At 28.0% G+C, this 15,024-nt stretch overlaps 1 protein-coding gene across 3 annotated transcripts in view; it reads right to left on the bottom strand.

Moving 5' to 3' along the window:
- LOC113395603 (LIM/homeobox protein Lhx5) overlaps window positions 1–15,024 on the bottom strand; it is a 56,318-nt gene that overhangs the window by 40,940 nt on the left and 354 nt on the right. For all 3 annotated transcript variants that reach the window (XM_026633231.2, XM_026633232.2, XM_026633233.2), the window contains exons 2-3: window positions 8,910–9,099; window positions 649–857 (exon numbers count right to left, since the gene is read on the bottom strand). In XM_026633231.2, the coding sequence (XP_026489016.1) occupies window positions 649–857; window positions 8,910–9,099 (399 nt within the window). The remainder of the gene's footprint in view (window positions 1–648; window positions 858–8,909; window positions 9,100–15,024) is intronic.

The raw sequence follows: 15,024 nt of genomic DNA, 5'->3' as shown, positions 1-15,024 counted from the left end.
CGATTTCGAAATGGGTGCTCCGTGAGTTTTATTGTTGCCACGATACGTTCTTAAACAATAAAAACGCATTTTAAACTGAGAATGCAATTCTCACATGTCACGTTCAGAAATTGAAGGGGCCGTGGTCGTGTTTTAGAAAAGTAATTATTCGACATCGATTGGGTCTGGCTTGAGGCGAGGACAATAAAAGACCTAATTTATTTTTTCATACAACCACAATGGCTTCTATTGCAAACGTGATACCGTGTGTCGATGTTTGATTAAAGTTACGTAAATAAAGCTCAGTTAGCAGGCGTAGCAGCAATTTCAAAGCAATCAAGTGTTGACATATTCTATTTTTGCGACAATGAATGTTTTGTGCGGTTACTAAGGTCAGGTTACTTTCTATTAAATTTCCTTTAATAATACGTTTATTGCACCTACATATTTCATCATCAATTATGTAAAATTGTTCTAACTGCGGCCTCCGAATCATTTACATAATTTTATGGGGCACATCGGCTGCTACGATACATTTTTTTAATTACTTACGTGACTTTTTTATAACGTTCGTAAAATTTTAGGTGTCAAAGATTTAAATTCCTAAACGGAACAGAACTACCAACATAATATAATGAAGTTTCGTTTTTTAAATTCGTAGGTACTTACAATGCGTTGGCGCCTTCCCAGCTAAGTAATCCTCTTTGCATATAAACTTGTTGTCGTCTAAGACGTATAGTTCTTCGCCGGTGGACAGCTGCTTCCTGCAGACGAGGCAGGTGAAACAGTTGAGGTGGAACACCTTTTCTCGGGCTTTTCGTACCAAGTCGGAAGGCGAGATGCCGTGCCCACAGCCACTGCACTTAGTTCCGTAACGTCTGAGGACAATTAATAATTTTACCTATTTATGTAATACAAACAAAACAGTCGTCAGACGTTGTCTGCCATATATTTTAAAGTAAAACCTTCTCCGAAACGGGAAAACTCCTGGTATAAATAATAAACAATTTTATGTATTATTTTTTTTTAGTTAGGCAACTCATAAAAGAGTATACTCATTTATTAATATAGACTTTAATCAAGAATTACTAAGTGCTTTAAATCTTACCATTTTATGTCTCATTGACGTTAAGTTTTCTAAACCTCTCACTTACCTAAGACTTACTTACATAAAATTTCAAAATCGTAAATGTTTAAAATGTAACAAAATATGGGCTAATATTATTATAAATACGGTATTATTATGTCATTTTGACAATACACAAAAATTTAAAAACGCTTAAAGATTACAAAATTGTTTCCTCATATCAGATATTCTTCGAGACGAGGCTTTTAAAAACACATATTTTTTTTAATCAGATTATAATTTATAACTCCGTTTAAGATTAAATATTTTAATTTCCAAAATTCAAAATAATGTATTGTTACTTACAGAATTAAACGTTTGATTGTAGTTTTTTGAATATTCCTAATAAAAATAGTCGTTACAATACTTTAAATATGTAAGTATTAATGTGTTAACGGGTGGGTTCCTTATTTACGTCATAGTCGGCTTAAATGAAATAATGTATTAACATCTACATTTAAGATCAATCTATGTTAAAACATAAATCAAAATATAATCTCAGACGCTACACGAAAAAGTCGGTATATCGACAGATTATCGATTTTACATATTCGCATTCGTTAAGTCGACGAGGAAAAAATAAAATGCAAATGTATGAGATTATTTTTTAAAAGTTTGGGCACAGCGCCCGGAAGCGATATCGGTAGCATACTCCAACGAGATATGTATATACATACATACACTAGTAAAGAATCCAGTTTTACGTGATATAAAATAAAATTGTCAAAATCACAAATTTCCCGCCTTTATAACGTATTCTTAATTTAAATTACACTGAAATAGTTCGATTGTTTCTTAAATGGTCAGTTAATAATCTCTTTATAAGCGTATAATGATTCCGCTAGGGTAATTAATTAATTATAAAAATATGCGTTATTCCGTTTTATTTTTCAGAAATATACTTATTTTTTTATACGTAATTATTTACTAATAATTCTTATAGAAACTAAAAAATATTATAATTAAAATTCAAAATATGTATAAATTCATACTGTAATATTAATCTTTTAAGAAAAAGTCTGGTTTTTAATGGGGCTAAAAGATTGGACGATGACTGCGATAATTACGTGTTTTTTACTAATTTTATATATTAATATTTTTATTATTTATTTATTACGTATTAATATCTTATTTTCAAATAAAGAACTATCGCAGATAATCCGAATTACAAATACTTAGGTGAAATAACAATAAAAACACATTCATTATTTAATTTACCCATAAGGACGATGTGAAAATCAAGATGGAATATGAAATTACTTATTAATGACTACGAGACTCGAAATACGCAGACGAAACTGCAGACAGCCGCTCATGTCGATATAAAATAATTCCAAACCGCTAAGCAGTTATGACAGCTATAAAATTCGAAAATTATGTGATAACGGTGTTGGTTTGATTGGTGAGTAATGATCGGTTGATTTTTGGGTCAAATTCAAAGCGAAATGTTCTGCCGCGGCTGGTTCGATCGTGATGACAGACGTTTATCGTGTTAACACGCAACCGGTCAATAATGGAGTCGAGCACCTGTTTTCCTTAAGCCTAGGTTTAATCGAATGCCGATTCTTGTCTTAACAAATCCCTCTAATGCTATTTTGTGTTAAATAAATGTTAATTTACAGCATTATTCACTTTTATTGTGGTTTTTTTTTAGTCTTTAATGTAAAGACAGAATAGAACTGGCTGATTAAATTAATACACAGCCTAAATTACACAGCAATATAGATAAACCTCTCAGTTATCAAAATCATCCAATCATCACGTTTCAAATGTTTAAGAACACCAAAACAAGCATTATATTAGTTCACAGACTTGAAACGGAATTTGTCGATTTGTCTATAACTCATTATTATTTTTTTTATTTTTCACCGTCGTAGCCCTTATTAGTGCTAGTTTTTAAAAGTATTGTTTTTATTCTATGTTCAACTTTATTTTATTTTTATATGTTCACAATCTATAATATTTTACCCAAATAAAATAAAAAACTTTTAATATCATTTCTACTTTATTTTAAATATCGACAATTATATCTGAATTGCGAAACTGAAAATTGCCTGAAAATAAATACTTTTATAATTAACTTCATAATTAAAACATTGACCGTATTCAATCGGAATAGTTGTATAAGCTGATAAATTTGTGCATAATATAAAAAAATATACAAAAGTCGTAACTGTAGATAAAATTTAAAAAAAAAGAAGCTGATAATTATTATTAACCAGAGTGGCCAAAGTTTAAAACGAACAAGCCTTTAATAATAAAGATACTACGTTATGTCAAAAAAATACAGATAATTTAAGGCTTTAGGCAAATATTTCTTTATCGATCCTTTAATATAGTAATAAGTGGTGTATGAACAAGTATGGAGCATGTATTGCGGTTTCCCATATGAAACATTGGCGGCAATGTTTTTTTATTATTTTATGATCACGATGAATTATTACCAGAGTCATTTGCATAAACGATGGAGGACGCATGAATAAAACATTTCTGTTTGGCGCGAATCTGGCAATCCGCCATGTTAGTTCGAACATTGCCGCCAATTTTAAAATAGTTTGAAATTGGAATACGATTGACTAGTTCGAATGAGATTTAGATTTGTACCTATTACGAATTAAGTACCTATTTTTTATTTTAATTTATACCTTAAAATATAGAAATGAATGAATAAATAAATAAATAACATATAAACTTTCCTTCTAAACTAAAAGACAATTGTTACCCTAAAATAATTTAAAATTAATGTTCGTGACATTGTCATGTCAGACAACGGAAATTACGTCACTTAAGTATAGGAAGCCGAAATGTCACTGAATGAAGTCATCAAGTCAAATACACTACCTATATTTACTTAAAACGCACGTTCCTTACCTTAAAGAACTTTTAAATATTATATAAATAATTTTGCATTTACAATTAGTTTAGGAAACACTATTTACCGCAATATACGAATATGCAAATCGAAAAAAAAAATATATTCTTTTATTTACGAGTGTACATATCTCGATATGTAATTAGTTATTCAAAAATATACCATAAATTAAAAAAAAAGAAACATTAAACACGTTAAAAATTTAAATTAAGAAACGTAATATTTTTTTTTTGATCAAATTCATTGTAACGCATAATAATACGAATTATGACTTGGGATTTTATCTGCATTGTCTATTTTATGTTAATTTACAATATTTCAGCTTAAAAAAAGGAGTTGCTTCAATTTAAACCATTAATTAATGAGAATCATGTCCTCCTGACTAATTTTTGCTACATTATATTAGTGCATATGTACAACAATACATGTGTACTCTCTCTTCAATATGGAGTTCAATTTTGTGAACGATAAACCAGGTAATATGTCAAGCGCTAACAGAAGAGCTTTTGGAAGCACGGGATAGTAACATGGAGAGTTGCCTAACTCCGAACTGGGTGATATAGAATATTTTAAAGGAGCTAAATCTTAACTGCAGGACCTAGTATTGTAGCCTTATAGGGTACTAGTTGTCGCCTGCGGTTTCGCTCGCGTTTTAGGGGGCTAATTGTCATGTGTTAGGCAAAATGTAGCCTATGTCCTTCCTTGGAGTTCAAGTTTGCTTCATACAAATATTCGTCGAATTGGGTTCGTTGGTTTAGCAGTGAAGGAGCGACAGACAGACAACCAGACAGAGTTACTTTCACATTTATCATATTAGTATAGAAGTATAGATTAACTTATAACAAGATCATTGTATAAACTTAACAATTACGAATAAAATAAAGACACGTGAAGTATGCTTTTTTGTAATTTTATTACTACAATCATTTATTTGGAGAAATATATTTTAAAGAATATTATTAACATTATAACACTAAAAAAGTATCCAATTTAAACAGTTGCATAAAAACTAGCTAAAAAAAGAGATCAAGATAATTATCAAACAAATCATTCTATTCAAAATTAAAATACTGACTAAAACTCAACTAAGACTTATCTTGATCCTATTTATCTAAACCTATAATAAAAACGTATGTTATAACTCAACCGTATTACGCGAAATGTTTTAAAAAAGATTAATTATAAACATAAGCAACCTTCTTGGTGAATTTAGTAATATACTAAATATGAATTTACTATCCAAAAAAAAGTACAATATTGTTGTAGTGTGCACACTGACGTAAAACTATTGAATATATTTTATTAATAGAGGTAAGATAAAGTCTCTTTCTCACCCGCAGAAGTCTCTACCAGAATGAATGAAACAAGGAATAAATTGTCAGAATGATGATACTCTTTCTAGTATATTATCTGATATTAACATTTATAAGTTTATTTAATGTAATTGATAATTGTTTTTTATTTGACACTCTAGTGGAGCTAAATTTCGTACATTTCGTGGGTACCTTTTTATACAAACAATACTTCTCCTTCTATACTCAATATTCATGACAAGCCATTGACAGCCGAGTTGGTCTAATGCATAGAATTCGTGAATCTCAACCGCAGGTCGCGTGTTAAATACCGGACAAGCACCAGGGATTTTTCATTTTTTCATTTGCCTAATCTTATGTATATCATCCGTACTCGTCGTTAAACGTATAAAACGCCATACTGCATTCAAGCTAGTTGGTGGAATAAGCTCTAGAGCTTCACAATGATAAGAGAGAAGTCTCTTATTAGGCTGTTATTGTACCTACATACAGGTAAAACAATATCCAAAAAATACATAAATCCAACAGATAGAATTGTCTATAGATTGTCTGCTCAAATATAATCAATCATAAATTATTTATTTGCGTGTTTATTTATCACTAGGTATCGTAATGCGTCTTCGCACGCGATAAAAAAGCATATATTCTTCCTTGAGGTTCAAGATTACTTCATACCAAATTTTATTTAATTCGGTTCGCTGGTTTGGCCGTGAAAACACATACAAAGTTACTTTCGCATTTATAGATAAAATCTCATCATCAGCGGTGAACGAAAAGTATTAGTTCAAACGTACGACTAGAGCAATAAGTTGAACTAAGCCTAAAACTTGCTCCTTTAAAATAAAACAAGTATTCCCGGCAACGGGATTTAGTTACTTTAATTATAATAAGCCATTATTATACACTTATTAAAATTATACACAAGTGATTATGTTGGTTTAATTTTGTAACCAATTAAAAAAGTAATAATCAAAACAAACAGAGTCATGTGCTCAACAGCCTCTAGAAAATCGTAGGAAAGATAAGATGCTGTTCAAAAAAAAAAAACTGTTACATTTTTTTTTTATAAAGAATGAAATTAAAGTATTAAAGAGCGGAAGCAATGAGTGAACCTCTTTCCGCTGACCCGCAACAAAATTACTTTTTTTTTTTACATTTTGGCGCCATATCATTTAACAATCTAATATTATAAGTTTTTTAGGCTGTAATAATATGTGGAGAAGCGTTATTGCTCATAATGGCTATTAGTATTGTGGCTGCGGTTTTAACACAAAAAGTTGACTTTGTAAAACTGTGTTGAGTTTTTGTTGAGTTACCGATGGTGCCTGTTCAAATTTGACCGTAAATTTTATCTACTAGATTTAATTTGAATATAACTAATTTAAAACTTCTTATTATATACTAAATATACGAACTGTTAAGTCATTACATTCATATAAAAATGAATATATTTTACTTTGTAAACTCAATTGAAACTTTTTTTTCATTTACTTCAATTTAACAAATACATATTTATAATAAAATCATATTCTTTATGCTAGATGGTAAAAATTTCATGCAGTTTTAATTTTTTAATTATTGTTGATTAGATGAATTAATCTCTTTCTTAATAGATCAAAGATACGATTATCAGAACAATGACATGGAATTAACATTTTGTTAATCCTTTCGATCAATCAATTAAAATTAAATCAACATATTTGATTATAGTTGTTATACAGCGCCTAATATAAATGTTTATTTAAAATAAACGAGGTGTAAACTAAAAAGTGACCGAGAAGTAATTATTATCATTCAATCAGTTAAAAAAAATTCTTTGATTGACATACGTCATAATAATTAATAACTCGAAATTTTATGTAATATTTATAAAGTAAACATCAAAAAAATTTAAGAATTAAAGAAGATGGAGATGTTTTTTTTTTTGTTTTTAGACTAAAGTACTTCATAGCAAAGACGGGCCGTAAAGTACAAATTTATTATTATTCTAATATATTTAAAAACAATGATAAATTTAAAAGTGATAATTTTGTAACTGAAGTTAGATACAACAGTTGAATTTTTTATCTGTTCATCTTTACAATGTCGCGAACGCACCTTAATGCATATCTTTTAAAATCTTTTTCACAGTAAAATTGTGACTGTCGTCCATAATGTGAGAACAAACATTACACAAAGTCATAATTTATCCAGAACTTGCGATTCACTTGACGCTGGTTGTTATAACAAATTGCTTACTTCCTTGCAAAATAATTAATTATATATATATTATGTATATATATTATGTAGATACAAATAGGTACATAAATGTTTTCGTTACGATTGCTTCGAAATATCTCAGCAGAGCAGTGTGGTCAAATAAACATTATTTTTTTATACCGAATGTTTATGTTTTATTAAAAACTTTCCCTGTCCCGGCTTCACACGGGTAGAATGAGGCTCTACGTAAAACTTTTACATTGAAGGACAAACATAAAAAAGTTATTATTTTACCGAAAGCTGAAATTCTTGGCTTTTACTCGTATCATATAAATACTCTTGAATCACTGTTTGTATAAATTAAAACCGCATTAATAACCGTTGACTATTCAAATAAATAATAATTTGGTTACATTATTTTTGTTACTTTATAATATGCAAAAATATACTATACTATTCTATAAAATAATATCAATTGTTACAAAATACCAATAAAATATTTAAACATATTCAATCTGTAATTCAAATGTAGCCAAGTTAAAAATAAAATGTATAATAATCGTTTTTTTTTTAGTTTACTCGATGTTCCATCATCACTTCGTGTTACAGAAGTAATCTAGACTAATAAAATTAATAAATAAGCTCCAACTTTGTGATTACTCGTTAGATATATATTTTTAAATAAATTTAAAAACAAAATCATATTGCTATAAATAACTTTGTTTTTAACGACTCGTAGACGAATAGATGCCACAAAAAAGATTCATTAATTTAATCCTTCGCGTCAAGACATTTTTATATGAAACAAGATTTTTACTAAACGTTTAAAGCATTCACCGGGAATAGTCTTATCTTTTAGTTATGTTATAAATGTGATGGTAACTCTGTCTGTTATCTCTTCACACTTAAACCGCTGCCCAGATTTAGATAAAATTTGGTACGAACATAGTTTGATTTCCCGGGATGGACACAGCCTACTTTTTTACACAGCGCTAACGGTTAGTGTGCTACAGGTAAAGTTTTATAAATTTCGGATAAAGTCGCAGATTTCCGAATAATATTTCGTTTTCAATATAGAACTTTAGCACAAAATAACACAATTCTAGCTTTCCTTAAAACAAATAACTAATCACTTAAAAAAAAATAAGGCAGATTATTAAATAACTGTGTTACAGCAATATCTAATAGTTTTATAATGTCGCTTTGTATTTTAATGACGTAGTTGCTGTTTGACCTCTAGCTCTCATAGGGACTTTAAATACCCTAATATTTTCCTCTTAACTTCCCTAAATGAGCTAGATATATAAGTATGAACAATAGTTATACCTATGCAAAAAGAAAACCAGTACTCTTCGCATACATGTAATTTTGCGAAGACATTTCACACAAGTCATATCAATATTTCAGATTGTTGACTTACCTAAAGAAATCATTTCTACAGAACAATTTGTTATCCCTTGAGTAGCATTTGTCAGCAAGCGGAGCACGGCAGTCCGCGCAGCGCACGCACGCCGCATGCCATGCTCGCTCAAGCACATGCAAGAGGAACTTGTCCAGGATAGGCTTTTCGCAGCCGGCGCAAGCCATCGCGCCGCCTGCCTCGCCACGTCCTGACAACAAAGATACTTTTGTTATTATACAGAACATACTAAATTCAACATACAATATAAAATATAAGATACTATACAACAAAGTTAAATAGGAGATTAATTAAAATATATTAATATTGAGAGATAAAAATTATAATACCTAATAAAACTTGGGAATTATTTCAGCTAATCAAAATATAAAAGTAATTTACGAGACAGTGGATACAATATCGGGCAGCAAGTACGTAAATATTATATGAACATAAAATTCTTATTAAATTTAATTAAAATAATATAATTACATATTTTACTCCTAAGTTTATTGACCCACAGAGCTGTTATATTTATTAATAATATGTATGTACATAACTATTGTCAGATATGTTACTAATTGTCTGGTAATTCGTATATCATTCACTTGACCTTTTGTTATTTATTTGTGGCTAACGCAGGGTATATTAAAAAACTGCATGGAAATGAATTTTACAGCCACACGCCAACCAGTTTGGTGAAACACTTTCTGGGGGGTTGGTTTCCTGTCACCATATTGGTTTTTGAGGCTAACTACTAAATGCTCATTGATTTTATTATTTGATGTATCTTGTAGTTCATTTAAAAAAAAGGTCGTCCACAGTTTTTTTTTTTTTTAATTATTTATTACTCTTAAGCCTCATTCCTAGATGACAAATTTAATTGATTATATGAAGTAGGTAGGTACAACGAAAAGTATTCGATATTTATACTCAGAATTTACAACGTATAAATAAATATAAAATCATATAGGAACTCTTCAATATTTTACTTTATCGCAAACTCAGCTATAAAGACTTGTACCATAATAGGATTGTGTTTTACGATCGATAAAGCTTAGCTGAATAAACTTTTATTAGCATAGGTTATTACCGACCGTGTACATAGGCTTTTGTAAATAATATATTATAAAGTACTGATGCACATTGCATACCTTTCTGTTACATATTTAATTTTAATTTCGTTATATTTGTGTTTACCTGAAACGAATCTCTATTGAAGTTATATATTTAAATTATCTTGTATGAGGTATTTTTTCGTTATTTTATTTTAATATGTTTTTTTATCGCACTTAAACTTCATTTTTACATCATCGACACTTGAAAAGCCGAAAACAAGAGAAAACATAAAAACATCAAATGCTTGCAAAGCATTCTTTTTTCATTCAAAAAAATGACATTTATTGGTTAAATTTATGAAGGTCGCGTTGGTTTAATATTCCATATTCAAATCTGAATGTCCGATTGGTCGCGCACCATTTCATACGATGCGCTCAGAAATCTGTGACGGCGATTCACTGCGGTTACATGTGATTTTTTTAAACGTTTAAATTTTATGCTGTCACGCTTCTTAAACAGTGTTAAAATTATAATTTAACAAGAATCTATTTAAGATGTTAAATCTTTCTTAATAACGTATTATATATAAAGATTATTTTGCAGTTTTAAAATATGTTAATAGATTAAATAAGCAGATAAGAGCCTAAAACCAAGCGAGTAATCTTTTAGAGTTGTCGTATTTCAAGAATGCAGTGAGTTTGGGGATTAAACGGTTCTGTGAATGCGCAGACATCTTCTAATCACTAAATTATTAGTTAGGTATGTATAATATGAGTTATGCTTTTAAATAAAGATGTTTCTTTAATGTACCTACTTATAAACGATGTATCAAATGTTAATATATCTTGAAAGCTATATTTGAGTTCAATGGTATTATTTATATTAAATAATTTAGCTCGAAATATTTTAGTTAAAAATATATATATCACACACAGTTTAAAAAAATACACAACCTTAAAATATATTTATTATTATTAATGATTTCAGCCCGTAAGTAATTTTAATGGTCACTAAAATTCAAAATCAATATTGGATTCAGTATGTCGGACTATGTATTTACGATTTTAGGTGTAATGATCTCAATTATATATATATATATATATATATATATATATATATATATATATATATATATATATATATATATATATATATATATATATATATATATGTATATATAGTTAAACAGGTAAATACCGATTATTATACAATTACAGATACATACCGAAAATAATATAACAAAAGCAAAAGGCCACACCAAGGCCACAGGCCGTTTGTTATATGATATATGTTTATAGATATGTTATTAAAATGAGAAACAGACATTTTATTTCACAATACATCTTTGGAAATAAAATAAATTCAGTCGTATCATCCACTGTAGATCTTATTTTTAAGTAGTAAGATTAAGTAATCAATTAAATTTTACTGTACCTAGATATACATGACACTAAAAGTAATCACCTTAAAGGTTTTTACAATATAGCACCCATTATTTGCCATATTATACATAATAGTTAGTGCTTATGACATTTTTGAAACTACAAGAAATCAAACACAAAATAAAACTCACACAAGTAAGAAAAAATGTAATTTATTTTCGAAGCGGTTATAAATTTGCTAGAGAACGAATAAAAAAGTTGTAAGATATTACAGCTTTTTCCACATTAGCAGCGTGCGAAAAGTATTTATTGTAAAATTGAATGTTTGTCTTCCAATTACGGAAAAACCACTGAACCAATTTGCAAAGGATCCGGGCTCACTAATAAGCTGTGTATGAACACTTATTATCCCACCACAACAGGTGGTTGAATACAATGTAATCGGCATTAGTTTTTAAATAATATAAGGTTTTATACCTCATAGCAATATTTTAGTATGTGTTATGAGCCAGTTTGAATACTATAATGTAATTATTTAATTGATAATATTATTTTATTGCTTAATGTTTTTAACTTTAAACAAATTTGCGAATAATACTTCATATTTACGTTAAGAAAAATAACTAAAAAATACTACCTAAAATACACCTAAAACACACCTATTTTATGATATGATTTTTTTTATTCGGAAAGAGCAAAAACCTATTAGTTTAATCTAGAATCACGTCTAACTAAACCGATTAGCAGTTTTTGTCGTAACAAAATGTATAAATACTAAGATCTATATCTACGGAACTACAACTTGTATATAGGCCATTAAGATTATTTACGAGTGTTTATACGTAAGCACTTTTCTTGAAATAGGTTTTAAGATTTTAGTTTTTTTTTTTCAGCTTTCATAACCTTGTTTATATTCGAACGAATTTGTAAAATTGCAATAAAATTAATATGTTATATTCTACGTTAACGATTGAATACAAAATTGAGCGCTATTTTAGGTGCTCATTACTCAAATATAATACACTTATATTAAATAGGTCGACTTTAAAGATATATAAACCCAAAATAATTTTATACTACATGTATGTCAGTTATTTAGGTACTAAATGTATTTATAAAAAAACTTAACAAGATAAGCTTATAATACATAAAAAAAAAACATTAATAGATGCATAAAGGTATCCTATTAATTGTATTGTCTCTAATTCCATCAAGCAATACCTTTGCCTATACAAGATAGGCAAAGGTATTGCACTACAAAGCCTCGTATTTGTTATCCACTATGCAATAGAATAATAAGACGCAAATACGTGTAATATTTTTTTGATATCTATAATAAACTTTTATTAAAACTTAAATATAAAACATTAAAAAAATATATATAAGATCTAATTTAACGCCTTAATCAGTTTAAAATAACTGCTTTAAATTTAAAAATTTACTGTATAGTTAAGTAAGTACGGTTAAAAACGAAAGAGGATTACGTGAAGTGAATTCTATACGCATAATCTGTGTATTCTTTTTATATTTTTTTAAATAAAGAACATGGTTTTTCATCTTTCAATGTATTAAAATATTAAAAAGATTTGTTATGGATTATAGTCTTTTAAGTTTTTGGAATTTTGTCATTTTAAAATGATTAAAAACAAAGTAAGTAACGCAAACTTGGTATTGAAATGATACTTTAAAATAAACAAAATATGATTACTATAATCATTATATCTGCTAAGATTTTATTTTTTCACGATGTTTATGCACAAAAAAGTATAACGGATTGTACCTATATACTGCTGAGGAATTTTAAGTCAACGATTACACCGAAACAACTGATAAAAATATAATCAACACGACATTCAAAATTTTAAATATGAAAGGAATTTTAGAGGAAGTAATTCGAGAAGAAAATCAACTTGAATTATTTAAATTTCCTTACTTAAGTATGCATGACAGTTTATAATTTATATAGCTAGACACCTAGTTATAAATATACCCAAGACATGTCATGTTTTGTGTAGATAATTATCTACAGAATTAATTAATATATAAATGTATATACATATACATATATATATCTATACTGAATATGTCTTTTATCTTATCTTTTGTCTAAATATGTTAACACTGTATTTACTACTAAATAAAATACTTTATCGAATAAAAAGACAAGAAGTCAGTATTCTTTGATATTCATACGCAATAAATAATAAAATATAATTTGATGGAAGATATTAATAACCGTTTTTTGGTGGTTCATTCCGTACCGTTTTACATTTAATACATAACGTACTGTTACATAATGTTTTATAAGTTATTTTATGCGTCCACTTAAATATAGAATATTTTAATTTTGTAAACGGTCTGTGTTTAAAGACATATAAGGCAACTACATTCTAAATTTTGCTGACTCTATGCCTAATTATAATAGTATATATGTATATCTTGTAAGTTGCTTGTTATGTATTATTTATATGGTTGACTTATGTACATTACGTTGTGTACATTATATGAAATATAATTATTATGTGTAGCAATATACAACTGAATATACTTATAATAATCAATTAATTATTAGTTAAGTAATCGAATTAAATTCTATTTATTTCGATACTCATTAGGTACTATGTTCTATCTATTTATATACTAATATAATGGTGATATTATTTATATTAAATAACTACCACTAATAAGTTAGGCATTTCCAATTTAATATGATAATCATTATCACTAATATCATTATAGCAAAACTTTCGAAGAAAATAACATATACCTATATTTTTATAGTTTACATAATAATTTACACATCAGCCTTTAAATACACACGATATTAGCAAATCATTGTGTTTAAGTTGACATTTTTGTAATGTCATGTTTTAATGAAACAAATATGTATCTACATTAGTTTGGTAATGGCTATTTCTTTTCATATTGAATGTATGTAAATAATAAAATTGACCAAAATAAAATTGACCCGCTGAGTTTCTTCGGTTCTTCTCAGGTCAGGGTAATTTCTTTTCCGAACCGGTGGTAGTGTTTAATTTGACAATCAATAAGTAAGCGTAATGCTTCTATATTGAATAAAGGAATTTGAGTTTGAGTTTGAGTTGCATATACAGATAACCTTAATTGTACATCAAACTACAAATAATAAAAAATACAGAACAAATCATGACCGCGTGGAATATTAGAAATAATGTTCGTATTACACTTTAGCGCTAAGTTCGATGTTCGATTGAACTATTTAATTAAACAAATACCTTTTCTCCTAACATACTTTTACACTAATATTTTTTACTCAATATACATCTATCAATAATACTTATCGTCTTTAAAAAAAGCTAAAGTTTTTCGCGAAAATTTTGCAAGCTCTACCTACACGTAGAGACCTAGCGCCGTCAACATAGGCCTAAAATACCTACCTATTGCTATCTCTGTTTAACAAATAATATATAATTTATAATTTTATGCAGATAATTAAAGTTATTTACTGTAGAATATCAATAGTATTCGTTCAAAAACATTAATATTACATAAGAAGGTAGGTAGCTTGATACATTGTTTGTATACAGACACACAGTTAAAATAATATATAAGCATGCTGGTTTTAATGTGTGTGACTTTATGGTATTTAAGAAGTAAAAAAAATTTAAAGGAAAAAAATAACGATCGATATTAATCATGTCAATTTTAGTTCAATC

Source organism: Vanessa tameamea, chromosome 21 (genome assembly GCF_037043105.1).
Source record: "Vanessa tameamea isolate UH-Manoa-2023 chromosome 21, ilVanTame1 primary haplotype, whole genome shotgun sequence".
Lineage (NCBI taxonomy): Eukaryota > Metazoa > Arthropoda > Insecta > Lepidoptera > Nymphalidae > Vanessa > Vanessa tameamea.
The sequence above is the reverse complement of the archived record's forward strand: the minus strand, read 5'-3'. Positions and strand labels throughout refer to the sequence as shown.